This window comes from Emys orbicularis, chromosome 1 (assembly GCF_028017835.1).
Source record: "Emys orbicularis isolate rEmyOrb1 chromosome 1, rEmyOrb1.hap1, whole genome shotgun sequence".
Lineage (NCBI taxonomy): Eukaryota > Metazoa > Chordata > Testudines > Emydidae > Emys > Emys orbicularis.
Genome location: NC_088683.1, coordinates 199751860 through 199772072, shown reverse-complemented (window position 1 = coordinate 199772072; position 20213 = coordinate 199751860). Strand labels below are relative to the sequence as shown.

The 20213-nt window shown below is 40.1% G+C and overlaps 1 protein-coding gene across 1 annotated transcript in view; it reads left to right on the top strand.

The window, feature by feature from the left end:
* Positions 1-20213, top strand: part of GRIK1 (glutamate ionotropic receptor kainate type subunit 1) — a 228129-nt gene that overhangs the window by 114954 nt on the left and 92962 nt on the right. The window contains exon 4 of the mRNA XM_065423354.1: positions 6680-6861. Coding sequence (XP_065279426.1) covers positions 6680-6861 — 182 coding nt within the window. The remainder of the gene's footprint in view (positions 1-6679; positions 6862-20213) is intronic.

The window sequence follows — 20213 nt, the reverse complement described above, 5'->3', positions numbered from 1 at the left end:
CTGTTTGACAAGACCTATTTTCCATAAAACCAAGTTTACTGGCATTAATTATATTCCCATCCTTTAATTCTTTATCAATTGAATCCCATACCAGCCTTTTCATTATTTTGCTTGGAACTGATGCCGGGCTAACCAGCCTATAGTTACCTGGGTCATCCCGCTTGCCCAATTTGAATACAGGCACAACATTAGGGCTACTCTGGAATTCACTCACTTTCCCAAGATTTATTCAAAATTAACACCAGCAAGCCAGAGATTGCCTCAGCCAACTCTTTTAGAGCTCTGGGATGTAAGGTATCTGGGCCTGCTGATTTAAAAATGGTGATCACTAATAGATTGGAAAGTACTTCATCTTCATAATGTGATATGAGTAGACCATTCTGCTTCTTTCCAAGTATAGAACAAAAGTATTTATTGAAAACTTTGCTTCTTCTACATCATCATCAACAATTTTACCATCTCCATCTAATAATGCGCCTATACACTTCTAGGATTTCTTTTTTCCTAATATAAATTTTAAAACTTCTTATTGTCCTTAATCCTGCCAGTCACAGACTTTCCCCTGACATCCTTAGCTTTACTTATCAACTTTCTGCATGTCATAACTCCTAATTTAGTGATTGCTATCTATTTTCTGATTTCCCATTTGCTATATATTGCTTTTTTAGTTCTAATTTCTGGCTTCACTTTGCCAGTGAAACACAATGGGCTTTTAGCCAAAGTTGTCCTCTTTCTTGATTGAGAAACTGGGCTCTTTGGTCATGTAAAACCTTCTTAACGAGCTCCCAATATTCATTCACATTTTTCTGTCTAAATTTATCCTCCCAATCAATTTTGTGTAATTTTCCTCACCTTTGGGAAATTAGCCCTTTTGAAGCATATATATATATTAGTGGTCGAGACTGTCCTTTGTTCACCCTTACTGAATATAATCAGGCCACAAGGCAACCATCAACTTCCAGTCTAGTGATGAATTCATCTTTATCTGTCATAAGGTCCAAAACAGAATTACCTCCTGTTGGGTACAATATCTATTAAAAATCTCCAATGACAGAATTCCACAACCTCCTTGGAAGCCTAGTCCAGGGCTTAATTATCCCTTGCTGCAGATTGGGCCCATTGCTTCTTGTCTTACCTTCAGTGGACATGGAGAACAATCGATCACAGTCCTCTTTAGAGCAGCCCTTAACATATCTGAAGACTGTTATGAGGTGTCTCTGCCTTCTTTTCCTCAAAAGTAAAGATGTCCAGTTTTTTTAACCTTTCCTCACAGGTCAGGTTTTCTAAACCTTTTATGTTTTTTGTCCTTGTCCTGTGGACTCTTCAATTTGTCCAGCTCATTCTTAAAGTGTGGCACCCAGAACTAGACTTTTTAGCAACTGAATCATATTGTTGTCTCATATTTGTGATCCATTTTAAACCCTAGATCCTTTTCTGAAATATGACTGCCTAGCAAGTTTTAGCCCATTTTATAGTTGTGCAATTGATTTTTTCCTCCTTAAGTATATTACTTTGTAGTTTTTATTGAATTTCATCTTATTGAATTCACACCAGTTCTCTAATTTCTCAAGGTCATTTTGAATTCTAATCCTGTCCTCGAGAGCACTAGTAATCCCTCTGAGCTTGGTGTAATTTGCAAATTTTATAGTCATACTCTCCACTCCATTTTCTGAGTTATTAATGAAAATATTTAATAGTACTGGACCCAGGACAAACCTCTCTGGGACCCCACTAGATATGCCCTCCCAGTTTGACAGCAAACCATTTATAACTACTCTTTTCTGTCTTTCAGAGTATGGTCTTTCAACCAGTTATGTACCTACCTCATAGTCATTTCATCTAGACTTGCATTTCCTTAGTTTGCTTATGAGAATGTCATGTAGGATTGTGTCAAAAGCCTTTCTAAATTCAAGATATATCTACAGCTTCCCCCCGTCCAGTAGGCCAGTGACCCTGAGGAAATTAAGTCAGTCTGGAATGACTTGTTCTTGAGAAATCCATGTTGGCTATTCTTTATAACCCTATTATCCTCCAGATACTTACAAAGTGATTGTTTAATAATATTGTTTCCAGTGTCTTTCCAGGTATTGAAATTAGGCTGACTGATCTATAATTCCCCGGGTCCTCTTTTTTCAAGAAAGTTTCTATGTTTGCCCTTCACCTGTCCTTTGGGACCTCATCCATCCTTTAGGAGTTCCCCAAAGATAATAGTTCCGAGATTGCTTCAGCTAATTCCTGAAGTACCTTAAGATGAATTTTATCAGGCCATGCTGACTTGAATATATCTCAGTTTATCTAAATATTTTTAATCTGTTCTTTCCCTATTCCGGCTTGCATTCCTTCCCCCTTATTATCTGGTCACTATTAATCTTTTTAGTAAAGAAGGAAGGAAAATAGGATTTAAACAGCTCAGTATTTTTGATGTCATCTGTTATCAGCTCTCCTTCCCTGCTAAATAGTGGATCTGCACTTTTCTTCATCTTTCTTTTGTTCCTAATATATTTAAAGAACCTCTTCATAATGCTTTTTATGTCCCTTATAATTGGCCTGGGACAGCAAACCGCGGCCAGTGGGAGCTGCGATTGGCCGAACCTGCGGACACGGCAGGTAAACAAACCGGCCCGGACCGCCAGGGGCTTTCCCTGAACAAACGGCGGACCGGCTTTGAAAAGCACTGCCCTAGATTTTCTTTCCATGGGATCTTACCTATCAGTTCTATACAGTTTTGAAAATCTGCTTTTTTGAAGTCCACTACCTTCACTCTGTTGATCACACTCCTTCCTTTATCATTTCATGATCACTTTCACCCAAATTGCCTTCAGTCTTCAGATTTGCAACCAATTCCTCCCCGTTAGTCAGAATCAAGTCTAAAATGGCTCTCCCCCGGTTACTTCCTCCACCTTCTGAAACAAGAGGCTGTCCCCCATACCATCCAAGAACTTAGACGCTTTGTGTTTTGCCAAATTACTTTTCAAACAGATGCCTGGGTAGTTCATCTCTAGGTAGTTAAAGTCCCCCATTACTACCAGCTCTTTTCTTCTGGATATTTCTGTTATTTGTTCTAGAAATACCTCACATTCACCTACTCCTCCTATTGATTTGGTGGTCAATAGTAGACCCCTACTGTAACATGCATTTGCCTTATTAGCACCCACATATTTATAAAAGAAAATTTTGTTATTTCTAAAGATTTTTTCTTTTCAAAAATATCAGAGCATATTTCCTCAATAAAGAATAAGGCTATGGTATGTTTGAAATTTTTAAACAAATCTGATTTAGAAAAAGGTTGAGGTCAAATAACTCAATTTTTTTGGAGGTGGAGGTAAATGAAAGAAGACCCACACCATGATACATACAATCAAATTGCTATCATTTACTAATGTATATGCTGCTGGTGGGTTGAGTTTGCCTTCTCCAGCTATGATTTTCTAATTCTCCTGGGGGGATCATTGTTATATTGCTCTAAGAGTAATTAATTGTCAGGGTGCCTAAAGCTTTTTATATGAGCTTTATCTCCTCTTTTCTACTGTTTAAATCTAATTAAATAATTTTCCTGTGTTCAAACAACCATAAACCAGGTGGTCAAAGAACGAGTGTGTGAAATTTCAACCAAGAGGTGATTTATTCAGAAAATTATGCACTCCAAGGGTTTATAAAAACAGTGTCTCTTCAGCAGTAACTACAGCATAGCACCTGCTACTTTCACATTCTAATACAATTTTAATTAAAAAAAAAAATCAGCTAGTCCTTTTAGTCAACTAGACACATACAAACATCATCCTATGAATCGAATGCCAAATTCCAGAGTTCAACACTCAACTTCTATCAAACTTCTCAGTGAATTTTAGGTGCAAGATACAGAGCCTCCTTCCTCAATACTCCTGAAATATTTGTACTGACTTTTGAATTAATACCCTATTGTGTGTTAATTCCTCCCGTTTTCAGCAAAGGTTCTACTATATTTCAAATAGCCATGGGGTAAAAAATACTACTCAAATGTTCTGATAAATGAGTATATGAATCCATGAAAGAAATTAAGAATGCAACTGTTCAGGATATAATTTCCATCCCTTGGAATTACACACAATATCTTTAAGATATGGCCTTTCTTAATCCACATAGCTAAAATTCTCCTCTGGGTCCTCATTATTTCATATCTTGACTACTGCATCCTCTTCTTGTCTGGTATTATCAAGCACCATCTTTCCTACCTAAATCCATTCAAAATGTTGCTGCAAAAATCATTTTTCTGGATCATTGCTTTGACTATGATATTACCCCTCTTTGCATCCTTCCATTGACTCCACATCAGGTTTATACCACATTTCACTTTTTTCCCTTCACTATTCATCACCTACCCCCACCTTACCCATCATTTCTTATATGGTATAGAACCACAGACCCTGGCTCCATTTCACCACCACCACCAGCCCTGATTGCTAATTTGTTAACATTTTCCAAATGCAGATTGAGCTTTTGAGATATTACCACAAAAGAGACAGAGCCTGAAATTCTAAGTGCTGCATTTGCCCAGCTAATACACTTCAGTTTTTGAAGCTGAGAATTGAATACCATCACAATTTGATGATATTCTAGGTTTTGAGGTGGGGGGAGAAAGTGTAACTTCTCTCACACACTTTTCTTTCTAAAGATATTTCTCTTTGCTGTTGATTACTTCCAGTCACTGTTTGTGGAGTTTTGGCTGTTCTTAAAATAGTAGCTGCTTTCAGACATAAGTGCTTCTTCAGTTTCTTTGTTCCCCTGCAGCTGCACCTTGCCCTTTCATTTGGCCCAGAATACTTAGCTACCGCTCCTAGAAACCTGGGTGGGGGAGGTCAGGGATGAAATACATTTTTGTTCTGGTTTTTACTCTGCTTTTACATTAGAAAGACCACAGACATCAGTGGGAGCCTACATTTTCCACCATACATTCTGAGGGAGCTGGGCTGTTTTCCTCCATCCCTGCAATATGGAGTCATTTTCTCCAGCAAATCCCATTCTTGCTCCTACAGTTCACCTACAACTGTAGTATAATTCCTGTTGCTACAGAACACATTTAAACAAAGCAATAATGTTTGAGCTCAGGTATTACTGTTGGTACGAAGCTGTCGATGCACCAGAAATGATTTTTTATGAATCTCAATTTTTCTTTGTTAAAATCATTTTGGTCCCAGTGGCTGAAGCATCAGTTTGCCACAAAATACTTGAACGCTTGAGACAAACTACAAGTTTACAGCCAAATTACATAAACTCCCCTGCTTGTTAGTCAGTTTCAGAAGCCTGTGCTCCATTCTTATAACAATGAATCTAGAAGCCTGGCTGGAAGCCAGCCTGTGGTCTCTGACCGTGTGTACGATGATTTCCATTTGAATACTCATAATGGTTATATTGACTGTTGATGCTTAAAAAAAAACCCTGAAAAGCACAGAACCAGTACAGCAGGGAAAAAGGCATTTGTTCCAATGTAAGTGTGAGCTCTTGAGTGAAAGCCAGCACCATGCAATGTAGCAATCATAAGTTAACATCAGAGGACAAAGTGGTGCTTTATCTTATAGTTTGCCTTGTATTAGTATAGCGCTTATACTAGAGGATTATTCAGCCAAGTAGGTTCAAACACAAAGTAAATTAAATGTGCCACCTCACACTGGCCTACTGCGGTGTTCATTTTCATAATTACTATTTGTTAGCTTTTCTTAGTAGGTATCTCTTGCTTTTATTCTGTTTATTCTGTCACCGAGACTTAGGGTTGCCACCCATCCCGTTTTCACCCAGACAACCCAGGTTTCAGCTTGTGTGTCTGGGTGTCATTTGACAAGCCCTGATGTCTGGGATTATTTTATCTAGTGGTGGGTGAAGAGGGAAGAGGCAAAGCTGAGACAGAACCTCAGGTGTGGGGCCTCTGGGGTCTGGTTACCCACAATTGGAAAGGTGGCAATCCTAGGTGCACCACTCACCACTGGTCTGGTGCCTTCTCCTGGTCACTCTGAGGATTAGCTCCTGAGGTAGATAGCCCCTGCCATGGTTTTCACACCATTATGCTAACTCTCCTTCTGATCTGCAGTTCCACGGTCACTCCCAGGCCCTCTCTTCCTGTGTGATCTTATTATACAAGACACTTAACTTCACTATGCCTCACTTTCTCCAAAAAATATAATGAACGATAATTCCCTACTTCAAAGGTATTGCAAGGTACTCTGGCACTAGAGTGACAAGCAGCACTGAAATGCCTATAAATAATAAATAAATATTGGTAAGTGCCACTCATCCTAATCTACTGGATTGTAAGTGAACTATGGCGGATATGCTTATTGCCGGAACTTGCTTTATTATTTGCTCACTTTTGAAGTTATAAAGGAACATTTACAAGAGGTTTACACAATTCCAGGTTTGCTTTGTTTAACATTGATGTTTATGATTAGAGGCTGGGGAGAAAGAATTACATCTTAGAAAAATTCAAACCTATTTGTAGTGTTTATTTTTCCAAAGTAAATATGCCCACAAAGGTAAAACAGCTGCATAAACTACACCAGCAAGAAAGATGACAAATGAGAAGTTAATAGCTTAACCTTTAGATAGGTGGCAGCTTGAAATATATTGCGAATGATAAGAGATTGAGTAAGTGGCAATAAATACTCATTTCACAGAACAGTCAACTGTATGATTGGTTGTCATTTTCTAGGTCTAATTCGCCTGCAAGAGCTCATCAAAGCCCCTTCTAGATATAACATTAAAATCAAAATCCGTCAGTTGCCCTCTGGGAATAAAGATGCCAGGCCTTTACTCAAGGAGATGAAGAAAGGCAAGGAGTTCTATGTGATATTTGATTGCTCACATGAAACAGCAGCAGAAATCCTTAAACAGGTAAGAGGGAAAAAAACCACCAATAATGCTCATTTCTCATTCTCAAAGATATAATGCCATTTGGTTTTCATTTGCTGGGAAAGAATAAAACTGCATTCATGTGGATTAAGCTGTAGATCTGTTATCAGAGACAGTTGATACAGAGCAACTCATATGAGCTCAGTTGAGTTTTACAGCACTTCGGAGGTGTGCAGTGCTATGTTTCTAATGAGAATTTGGGTTGCACCCGTGAAGATGATTTTCAATTGTAGTTACAACTTTGGATTCTGCTGGCGTGAAAGGAATGTTTCATTATTTTTAATATGTCCTGTTTCAATTTTTTTAATCTTATGTCTAAATGTAAGGATCATTTTCCAAATGCACATTGACTTGCTCAAATCAAGTCGTTCTCTCCATAAAACCTATTGGGTCAAATTAAACTGAGTTACACCAGGGTGAGTCTGCAGTAATTCCACTGAAGACAACATAACAACTCTGGATTCACACCACTGTAAGGGGGTAGAATTTGGCCCATTGGCTGCAACTTGCCAAATTTCGGCTCTGAGCTGGAGAAAAGAGGCAAAGAAAATGGCACCATGGAATTTTTTTAAATTTATTGTTATGTACTATGTATTTCTACAGCACCACAGATACAAACAGGAATAAACACTAAAGATTCCTGTCCCAAGGAGATTGCAATCTAAAGCCCCATTGCCTCAAAGATATATGCACCTGCTTAAATTTATGTAGTGAGTTTACTTCATAGGGACTACTCAGTGCATAAAGTTAAGTAGGTGTGTAAATCTTTGTGGGATAGGGGCCTAAGACCCCAATCCTGCAAACTGATTAGCTCGGGCAGACCCCTGTGCCCATGCAGACACACTGTGACTTCAGTGAGGCACCACACAGGCCATGTACATTGGCTTACAGGTTGGGGGCTTACATCAGACATAATGAAGCTGAGAACCCGAAGGGGAGCCCCAGGAAGTGATGCAATTTGATTTATTTTTTGGCACATAGGTTGGTAATTCTGAAGAGCAGGAACACATGGCAAAGGAATGAGCTTTGCAGTGGAAGGCTAAGCAAATGAAGTCAGTCCCAAGGGACATGAAGGAAGTGACTAAGGTTACCTGGCTCACTGGTGGAGGTGGGGAGTACTTCAAGCATAGTAAATTGTTTATGAAAAAATAACCACTGAGTCAAAAAAACAAGAGGAGCCAAAGGGTGCACTACGGTGGGCTAAAGTGGCATAGAGTGCAGGGAGGAGACAAGTGATAGGAAAGATGCTCTGCAAAGAATTGAAAGTGAAGGCAAAGAGCATGAAGTGGACTGTGGAAAGAAACAGGGAACTGAGTAGGGCTCTGCCTTGGGTCAGAGCTGTGAGGAAGGAAGCAGCACAGCATGTTGAATGGATTGGAGAGGGAAACGATCAGAGGTCAGAGAGGATGTGGCTACTGTAGTCAAAGGAGAGATAACCATGGTGTGAACCAAAGTTTTGACTGTGATGACAAAATAAGAAGTGGATTTTGAAGCTTTTGTAGAAGAAGAAAGAATGAATGGTGGTTATGAGACAGTCTTGTTATGAAATGCAGATGAAAGAAGCAGCAGCAAGACACTGAGACTTCCATCAAAAGGCAGTTGAAGCAGAGATGGGGATCTATATCCAGGTTGTTAACTCATGCTGCAGGGTAGATCTGTACCTAAAGCATGGCATTTGATATTCTCAGTAGCCTTATTGGAAAGTCCTATATAACTTTATAGGGATGAAATGAATAAATTAAACAAGTTCTACAGAAATTATTCTGAAAACCTATAAAACTTAATAGAGAACAATATCTTCCCTCTAGAGACGTTTAAACCGTGCCATAGAATTTGATAGGAAATATATAAATCTCATTTAAGGCATATAGGATTTCCCATAAGAGCAGAAACCAAAGCCAAAAATCACTTAACTCACTATGGAAGTAATCCCAATATCTACAATTCTTTAGCTTTTTATTATCCTTACAATAAGACAGTTGAGACTTGGTAGCTCATACTGGAAGAGGCATGGATATTTGTGGATGGATGATGGAGAGGTGGAGGTAGGGTGTTGTTAAAAGGGTAATGAGCTACAGGGGGCACATGAATTATGAATCACCAGTCTTTCAAACAATATTTAAAAACAACATCATCATCATCATCATCATAACATGTAACATTAAATTCATCTATGTACAAACCAAGGCTCTGCTACTGCAATGCAGCGGATGAATTTTGACCCAAATATTGGGTGGACAAAGAGCTACTTGACTAGACACTCAGCCCCTTCACCTCCTCCCCAGTATGCTACAATATACGTTTAAAGCCCGTGTTTACACCCACTGACCAATATAATGAAAGAGCTTGTACATAAAGTTTTTATAAAGCAAAAATACAGACCTACGTGTGTGTGTGTGTGTGTGTGTGTGTGTGTGTTATTGAAATGGTTATAAAAATTTTCACTTACTAAAATAATGTCAAAATTTGAGAAAATGTGTTTAAAATATAAAAATTGGGTTTAATTTTGAACCCAGAGAAATGGAAACAACTTACAAATTTTGAATTTTTTCAGAATTTTATTTTTTGACCAACTCTACTTACTGGCCAACTCTTCTAAAGTTAAATATAGCAGGAATAATTTTGGGGAAGCTCTGTGTCCTGAGATATACAAGAGGTTAGATATATCTGGTATAACAGCCTCTTTTTATGTGTCATTGCTTACCTGCTAAGGTTAAGTCTTTAACATTAATTTGCAATTTACTCTTTTGACTTAAGCATAATTATGTAGCTTTTACTGCTAGACAAATTCTGACTAATTTTGTAGCTATTCATTTTAAATTATCTCTTTTCCCACACTTTTTTGTTATTACATTGTTTATGGAATGTGCTTGTATTTTTAATAAGATTTTGGATACCCAGAAAATGTTTTATGAAGTTTTCTATAGTCACTTCAGCTACGTGGTGGTCATAGCAGCAAAATAACTAATTCAGTTCTTATAGAAGAGCTAAAACTGTGTGCCACAGTAGTAAGCACTCTAACTACTATGATAAATATGAAAAGATATTTCATTAAAATAAGTAGTATATGCCATTTTAAAGAACCTTCCTTGGCTAAAGTATCTCTAAGTATTAGGGGCTTTAACCAGCTCGCAATTTATCCAGACTTCATGATTGCACAGGACCCAGTAAGCCACATATAGTATGGCAGCTTCACAGCCCATCAGCCAACTCAGAAGCCTGGTTGTTGCATGGTGCAAGGACAAAATCCTGCTCTGTGCTTAGCAGCATGGGAGATCATATAAAATGAGCTCCGCAGCTTCTCCTTAATGCTGCTCACTATCCTAGCACACATCTTCTTGGGGGGGGGGGGGGGGAAGAGCCTGCAGGCATTACTTTAATCCCCATCCCTAGTATGGCTCTAGTAGGAAGGGAGGTTGGGAGAGAAGGGGAATGGAACTCAGACCTTTTAATTATTTTTAAGATTAAAAACTCTACCATTTCAGTACTCATCCCCCAGTCACTGGTTGGTAGGTGGAAGCCTGGTCCCACTTGTCTAAGACCTGGTATACACTTAAAAATTAGACTGACCTAGCTATGTCCCTCAGGGTTGTGAACAATTTTGCGACCTGAGCACCAGAATTAGGTTGACCTAAACCTCAGTGTAGACTCAAGTAGGTCGATGAAAGAATTTTTCTGCTAACCTAGTTACAGCCTCTCTGAGAGGTGGAACAACAACATTGGCAGAAACCCCCCTTTCTTTTGCTGTAGGAATTGTCTACACCAGGGATCAGCAACTTTTGACACGTGGCCTGCCAGGGAAAGCCCCTGGCGGGCCGGCCCGGTTTGTTTACTTGTCTCGTCCACAGGTTCGGCCGATGGGGGCCGCGTCCGCAGGTTCGGCTCCCACTGGCCGTGGTTCGCCGCTCCAGGCCAATGGGGGCTGCGGGAAGCAGCGCCAGCACATCCCTCGCCCCACGCACAATGGCACAATGGCACAACTTAAGTAGCTTTGGCGCTACTCCCACTCCTATTGGGGGAATTCCCATGATTAAGTGTGGCTCTTTTCTTCTAGATCACTATCTGGGCTTGGAAGCAAGGGGAAGAGATGTTCAGATCCATGATCCCCTTCTCTCTTACTAAACTTAAAGAGACAGTCAACCAGGAAGACTTCCTTTTGTGGTCACATGGCTCCTTTAAAATGTTTCCTCTAGCTAAATTAGATCAGTCAGCTGGGCAAAATCCTATCCCTGATTTTAAGCCATCAGCCAAAACACTGAGCATGCTCAGTGCATCTCACCATGTCTTACACAAGTACCTTAATGCCATATATCATTTGAATGGAGCAGGTTTAGGAAGCAATATAAGACAGCATTAGATGGCTGTATCTATGTGAATAGTACCCCACTGGAAAAGTGAGCACCTTCTGTGGCTGTGCCTGCTGGGTGCATTGAGGAGTCTCTACATCCAGCAGACTCAGAGTCAGGGAGAGATTGGGCAGATCCTTAGAGGCTAAATTATAATTTGAGATATGAGGCCTTACATACGTAATTTGAAAAAATCCTTTATGTTGTGTCAACTACCATCTTTGCTGACACTCATGAGACTGAAGCAGGGACTTCCAGAACTAAGAGCATTAGCCTCCACAACTTGGGTTAAAGAGCTAGGCACTGTAACTGGTGGCTGTACAACATTCATCCTCTGTGGATCAAGCACACAGGGAAACATGTACCACACACTGGTCAGCGCGTTATAGTGACACTTGGGTCACTTACGTAAGAGGACAGTTATTTGTTCAAAGTTTTAGCAATGTGTATGATGGCACAAAGTGGAATAATTGGATACAAGAGTTATTTTCTAATTGAAGTATTTTATAGAATATAGCATTATCTCTAAACGGATGTACATTTGGAGCCAAATTCTACACTCAATTATAGCTAAGTGCATATTCAGAGAAGGGTAAACTCCATGGATTGCAGTCAAGTTACTCAAATCCACCAGTGTAAATCTAAAGTAGCTTGATTTAAGTCGGTGGAGTTACTGTACTCTGGATTTACACAGTATGGTTCTCTCATTCTATATTATCGTAAGAACATTTAGCATTGAGGGGATGTGGGTGAGATGTATTTAATAAGGCTTATTTTTATAACCTGGGGAAATAGAGTGGTGATAATACATCTAATTATTTGATTAATGAGTAACTTAATGCTCATGACATTGAATAATAGCACTGACAATGAATAAGCAATATGTAAGCAAGCATTGACAATGCTCTGTCAATGTATTTTATTCCTAACTTACCATACCCCTATCATAGAAATGTAGAGTTGGAAGGGACCTTGAGAAGTCATCATGTCCAGCCCCCTATGCTGACGCAGGACCAAATAAAACTAGACCATCCCTGGCAGGCATTTGCCCAACCTGTTTTTAAAAACCTCCAGTGATGGGGATTCCACAACCTCCCTTGGAAGCCTGTTCCAGAGCTTAATTACCCTCATAGTTAAAAAAATAACTTTCTAATATCTAACCTAAATCTCCCTTGCTGCAGATTAAACCCATTGCTCCTTGTCCTACCTTCAGTGAACATGGAGAACAGTTCATCATGGTTCTTTTTTGTAACAGCCCTTAACATATTTGAAAACTGTTATCAGGTCCTCCCTCAGTCTTCTTTTCTCAAGACTAAACATACCGCTGACTGGTCTGTATGTCTCCAGTCTTCTTTGTTCCCCCTTTTTTAAAGATAGGTTCTATGTTTGCCCTTCTCCAGTCTTCTGGGGACCTCATCCATCCTCCAGAAGTTCTCAAAGATAACTGTGGTTCTGAGATTTCTTCAGCTAGTTATTTAAGTACCCTAGCATGAATTTAATCAAGCCCTGCTGACTTGAATATATCTAACTGATCTAAATATTCTTCAACTTGTTCTTTCCTTATTTTGGCTTGCATTCCTTCCCTCTTGCTTTTAATATTAATTGTGTGATATATCTGGTCACCATTAAACTTTTTAGTGAAGACTGAAGGAAAATAGGCATTAAACACATCAGCCTTCTTGATGCCATCAGTTATTAGCTCTCCTTCCCTTGTTAGGTGTAACTTGTTTTGCGCCTTGGCCTTTCTGATTTTATTCCCACATTTGTGCTATTCTTTTCTACTCCTCCTTAGCAATTTATCCGTTTCCCCTTTTTGTAGAATTCCTTTTTGATTTTGAGATCATTAAAGAGCTGCAGATGGAGCCATATTGGCCTCTTCCTATGCTTTCTTCACATCAGGATAGTTTGAAGTTGTGCCTTAAATATTGTCTCCTTGAGAAACTGCCAGCTCTCCTGAGCTCCTTTTTCCCTTAGATTTTTCTTCCCATGGGACCTTACATACCAGTTCTCTGAGTTTGTTAAAGTCTGCTTTTTTGAAGTCCATTGTACTTATTCTGCTGCTCTCATTCCTTCCTTTCCTTAAAATAATGAAATCATCATGATCACCTTCACCCAAATTGCCTTCCAAATTCAATTTCTCTACCATTTCCTCCCTGGTGGTCAGAGTCAAATCTAAAATGGCTCTCTCCCTTGTTACTTCCTCCACTTTCTGGACCACAAGTTGTCCCCAATATATTCCAAGAATTCATTGGAAATTTTGTGTTTTGCCATATTAGTTTCCCCAGAAATGTCTGGGTAGTTAAAGTCTCTCGCCCCCCCCTCCCCCTTCCCCATCTTGTGCAGAGATTGCTGACAGTACTAAATTATAAGGTGCTTTTGTAAGGTGGTCAAATGTCTGTTAGGAGCTGTGGTACAATGAAACCACCATGTTTGTTTTCAGTAATAAGGCCCAAGGAGGTGTGCAGAGGTGAGAAGTCACTGTGTTGATCCACTGTATACCCAGTTACTAAACATATTTTGTCTATTGAAATTTAACAAGGCTCACAACACATTTCAAGAGCTACGTTTGCAGTAGTGCAAACTTACACGTGGATTGCTTAAAGTACTTGGGTGATTTCAGTGGGCCCACGTTTTCATCCCTGTGCTTTACATATCACAGCAATGTAGGGAAATTTTTAGGCTTATTTTTATAGCGTTCTTTTAGAGAAATGTCACAAGAAGTTTTTGAAATTTCCTGACATTTCATTTTGTCCTTTAATAAGTAAAGTACTATATGAAACTGCTAGAAAGAGGGGATTTTTTAGAATAAATAAGCAAATTAATCATAATGAAAGCTTCCTGATTAGCAGGTAGTGCCTGATTAATGGCACAGGCTTCCCCATAAAACTTGACTGTAAGGTTGATTTGCCATTGCCCTGTGCCTTGTGTAGTTATTTTACAATAGTGCAAAGCGGGCGTGAAATGTTGCAGTTCAGATTTGGTAGCAATTTACCCTCACTTTGCACTGATTTAAATAACTACAAAAGGTGCAAGCTGCTGATGAATCAGGCCAAGAGGGCCTATAACCTGACTTGAAAGGACTATCTTTATGAATGATAGGAGAGTTCAGTCTTCATGCACATTCGTGGCCTGAAACAAAACCTGTTGAATTCAAAGATAATCCTTCCATTGGTTTCAATTGTCTTTGGATTTGGCCCTCAAAATCATTGGACACTTTGCTGAGATTACAAGACAGGGTACTGAATAGTGCCAGTTGTGGTTGAGATTTTGGGGATGGACAAATGTGTCGTCTGGGAACTACACAGAGAAGACCAAACTAATTTCAGGTGCGCTATCAAATAGACACCAGATATGTAACAACAATTTCATTCACCACTGATCGGGGCTGGGTGGTGATTTAGAAGTGAAAGGATCTTTATTTCATTACAAATTCTAAAGCCATCCAGTCCCCAGCAACAGAAATTAAAAGTACTGTAGTTTAAAAAAAAACCACACCTCTGGAAAAACTGGTCACCTATGGCACCCACTCAATTATAAAAGTCTTAAGCAGCACCTCAGTGCATTCATAAGAGCCTCCTTTGACATTGTCTAAAGAAACCGTGCACTAAATGTAGCCGGGATATAAGAATGTAGCTTAATGGGAATCCATTAAAATTAGTGGATTAATTTGTTGTCCTTTTGATTCTGCAAAACTCTGTCAGTTTAATGTTACTGGCAATTGCAACTACAACTCAGAAAAGCCTCATCTATTCCTCATGGATACATTTACCTATTGCTCATAAAGCTGTTTTCCAGCTGAAGACCATACTAATTTAACATTTTAAGTACTGCCATCAAAGGTCAACAGAATAATCTTGGCAAATTCAACATATAATCTCTCATATCTGGCCAGTGATCCTTCTCTTAAGAAGGGTTTTACCTAAAAAATAGGTTTATACAGGACTGGATGACTCAGGGGATTAGCAAGGAGGGTGCAGAGTCTTTCATCTGTATTTGTTCAAATTCATCACTCATTGCATAGTTGGTCAGAGATGGACATGAAATAAATTAGCAGTCTCAGTCTAGTTTCTTGTGGGCAGATGTCTAGATATTAACCCCTCACAATAACACTCATGGTTCCCATTAACTCTGTCTTTCCTCTTGTTTGGTATGGTCACTTGCTCTGTCTTTCTCTTTGGGGCAAGGATCTACCTATCTGTAAATATTGGATCTAGTACAAAGGGATCCAAATGTGACTGGGGCCTTTGGGTGGTACCATATTATTAGTAATAGGTAGGAGTCCCAGTGGGACCAGGACCCATTGTGATAGGTTTTGTACAAACACAGAACAAAAAGATGGTCCCCCGCCCCAAAGACCTTATAGTCGAAATAATTATGAATAGTTGTCCATCTCTGCGGAGAAATTCAGGACTGAATTGACATAAAGGCTGTACTGCTCTCTTGCCTCAAAAGTGGTCCCTCTAGCTCAGAGGGGAAGTATGTAGCTGCGATGGTGTAAGAAAACTTTAGTGACTGCTTGCTGGATTGTATATGTCCCGAAAATAAAGACTGAAATAAATTGTCTCCATTCACAAGGACTACATGCACTTTAATAATAAAATGTAGTAGTAATTATAGAAACCAAGTACTTGCAAACAAAGATTACTATACAACTGTTGAAAAAGGGTACCAAAAAGTAATTATAGTACACTCTCCTTTATTGGGAAGTTCATTTGGGAACCAATTTAACCATAAAATGGAGATAATAATGCTTACTCACTTTGTAAAGTGCTTTGAGATTGTGGATGAAAAACATCCTATTTAGCGGTCTATTTCAGGGTGGGTTTTTTTTTATATAACACATCACTATAGTATGTAAGTGCTATAGAACTGCCAAGTTTTATCATTTTTAATGACTACAAGGGCTGATGATTATTACTGCGTAAGATTTAGACCCTAGGGAGTACCATGTGAGCAGAGGGGTCGGACTGCGTAGAGCTCATTGCAGCAACAGGGCCCAAATCTGAATAGAACAAGCAGGGGCGGCTCTATGTATTTTGCCATCCCGAGCACGGCAGTCAGGCAGCCTTCGGCGGCATGCCTGCGGGCGGTCCGGTGGTCACGCGGATTCAGCGGCATGTCTGCGGGAGGTCCGCTGGTCCCAGGCCTTCAGTGTCCCGCCGCCGAATTACCCCCGAAGCCGCGGGACCGGCAGACCTCCCGCAGGCATGCCGCCAAAGGCAGCCTGACTGCTGCCCTCATGGCAACCGGCAGGCCGCCCCCCGCGGCTTGCCGCCCCAGGCACGCGCTTGGTGCGCTGGTGCCTGGAGCCGCCCCTGAGAACAAGAGTAAAATCACATTCATTATTAGGAAAGTATAGCATGTTACACTGCGAATTGACATTCTGTAATTCGCACTTCAGCTATTTATGAATACTTACTCTCTCACTTTGAAAAGCAATGCCATTATTTTTTTTAAATTCAAAAAGCATTACATTGATTAAGCTTTATTTTTTCATTTCTTGACTGCAGTTCTTTGTTTGTGCGTAGTCCACCTAATATCCTTCGTTATAGACCTGATTCTAAGCCTATTGACTTCAGTGGGAGTCTTTCCATTGACTTCAGTGGATTTATTTGATTGGGGTGCAGACTTTGGTCGATAAAAATTCCTCTTGGAGCTCACTTTTTCCATCTCAATACTTATTTACTCTTTGTTGTCCAAGGCAGCATTGTAGACTGACTTTTGAAATCATTATAGTTAGTAGGTATTTGTATATACTGCCAATGGTGTTCAAGTTAAATTACATGGGATTTAATATTTCTATGAAGTGCAGTGCTACTATGGAAAGTGATTTCATTAACAAGGCATTCTAGAGTTCCATGTTCCTTCTATCTCAATGACTCAAACGTGAATCAATTTACAAGTAAAATGATGCTTGTTCTAGCTCCAGTGTCAACTTGGGATCTTGAAAGTCAAACTTGTTTCTTTTCTTCTTGTGTATAATCACCAGGAATAAATATCTGTAAGCCAAATTAAGCCCTTAGTGACATCTGTGGGAAAACTATTGCTGTCAATGGGTTTGCACATGTGTAACTGACTAGAACTTGTGCATCAACAGAACTGTTTATGAACAAGGAACAGATTCTACCTTGCTCATCTTCGTTGTTTTGATTCTGTAGGGCTAAATGGACTAAAAAGCAATAAAAACTTATTTTTGTCACGCTAGTCCACAAATATCATTCTGAACACACACAGGGAGAAAATCTGATGATCCACTTTTCAGAATGGAACTGTACTTTAAGGGTTTGTGTAGTGTAGCATTTTCCTACTCAGTGAACCAGGAGATGATATGTTCACTAGGTTGTTCTCTCCATTCTGCCTCTAAAGTCTGGATTCACAAAGAGATTTAGGTGTTGTAATGCTCAGCATCACACTACCTAACTTTTAGGTGCCTAGAAAAATCACTGGAATCCACAAAGCCTGAGTCCAGGCTACCTATACATTGTATGGAGAGAAATATGTGCCTAAGAATGGCATCCACAAAAGCTAGTACGCTAGATGGCCCCCCGTTTAAGCTGCCCAATAGCAGATGCCAATCAGAGGTCTGTTCTAAGCCCCACCCCTCTCAGGGAATTTGCTGCATAAGTGCAGGCTAGAGGGAGGTGTCTACTTCTGCTTGAGATCCAGCCATGAGCCCTCTCCTGGAGCTAGGCATCTAAGTTATTTATTTATTTTTTTTGCAAGAAATGCCAGAGGCGGCGGCAGTGGTACCATCTCTCATCTTATAAGTTTTAGCCCAATAGTTAGAGCACTCACCCCCAATCTGGGAGACATGGATTTATTTCCCCCTTCTGTCTGATGGGAAGAAAGAATGTGAAGGCGTCTCCCACCTTTCAGGAGAGTGCTCTATCCACCGAGCAATGGGATATTCAGATGTGGGTGCCTGTCAGTCTTTCCGATTCAAGCTGTTTCACTTTGTATAAATGCTTAAATAGCAATTGTGCCAGAGAGTGAGTGAGTCTGTTGTCTGGTGATTGGGCACTCAGATGGGAGGCCCAGGGTCCATTCCCCCTGCTCCAATGACTATTTATTTATACAAAGCAGAACAGCTCCAGTAAGAGAGTGAGGGAGCCCCACATCAAAGCATCCCGTATGTCAGCAGTTAGAGCACTCTGAGAGGTGGAAGACCTCCTGTTCAAATCCTTTCTCCCGACCAGGCAGAGAAGGGAACTGAATCAAGGTCTCCCATATGAGTGACTACTACTGGGCTAAAAGTTATAAAGGAGGCGGTGGCACTATCACCGGCCTGGTGTGCATCCTAATCCAGTAGGAGTGCTCAGAGCATGCCTACCAAATTGGGCCCCACAGTTGAGAGACACAGGGCAGCATCTATCTCACCTGGTTTGAGGATCCTTCTGGGACTCAGGTATCTGGGCACCTAGAGTGAGGCATTGTGCACACGCACCGTGACAGAAACTTAGGTGCCTGGGGGGAAATTTAGGCACCAAAGGATTTTAGGTGTATACGGAATTAGGTGGCAACCAAGCCAGCGTTTTGAGGATCTCAGTGGCACCTACATTTTAAACTAACTTCTTATTTAAATGCCTAAGTCCTTTCGTGGATCTGGGCCTAAATGTCTTAGTATCTTATGGACCTAAGTGTCTTATGCAGATTGCATCTCACGCTTCTGCTTTTAGACACTGGAATGGGAATGCTGTGTTCATCAAAGCCTCATGTTTGCTTTTCTCTCTCAAGGCTAAATTGAAACCATACATAATAAACTATTTTAATGTAAATATTTATATATGTAAATTTTGAAAATGTAAATGTTCTTGCTTTTATATTGACTTAATAAAATTAATTGATTGTGGACTTTTTTGTGGGGGACCAAATGAATTAGAGGATTTATAAAGGAATATAGCACCAGGGACTGAATTGGCATAGAGAGGAAACTACCTCAGGTCCAGAACTGAGTCAGACTGGGTCACATTGGCAGGATGTCATGGCAAAGTTTGCATTTTTGCTGTCATACACAAATATGATATATAAAGGACATCAAACTCCAGGACTGTCAATTTGCCTCCTTTCACAAGCAATAAATTAGCATAAGAAATTTTAAAAAAAATCTCCTGAAATATAAATTCAATGAAGTGATTAAATAAAATACTTAACTTCTGGCTCATTTTTAGCAGTTGGAAGTGGATCAGCCATCTTGGATGCACACTGATTATTTACCAGCAATTTTAAGAGTATGGGTTCTTTTCTATTTGTACCAAGGTATTGCGCTAGCAGACAATTGGTATATAGAGGCCTTGTCTACACAAGAGAATTTGGGCATGTTAAAGAATGTTATTAGCCCTGGTATGCCAAACAGCTATACAAACATTTGTTATAAATATTCTAAAGATACTATTTATAACACTTATGTTAGCCTTGCTGAGAGCAGGTCTGAATAATGTTTATTTTGAGCCTGTGCTACCACGTTGATGTAGATGAGAAACTAGCTCTCATGTCATAATTAGTTCTCCCAACATGATCCCAGAGAATAAAATGCACTCGAGCCACTTTACTGTACTGTGACAGGTTTCAGTGGAAGCCGTGTTAGTCTGTATCAGAAAAAAAACAAGGAGTCCTTGTGGCACCTTAGGGCTTGTCTATACTTACGTGCTGGTTCGGCGGCAGGCAATCGAACTTCTGGGTTTGATTTATCGCGTCTTGTCTGGACGCAATAAATCGAACCCAGAAGTGCTCGCCGTCGACTCCGGTAATCCTGCTCGGCGCGAGGAGTACGCGGAGTCGACGGGGGAGCCTGCCTGCCGCGTCTGGACCGCGGTAAGTTCGAACTAAGGTACGTCAACTTCAGCTACGTTATTCACGTAGCTGAAGTTGCGTACCTTAGTTCGAATTGGGGGGTTAGTGTAGACCAGGCCTTAGAGATTAACACATTTATTTGGGCATAAGCTTTCGTGGGGTAGAGCCCACTTCATCAGATGCATGAAGTAAAAAATA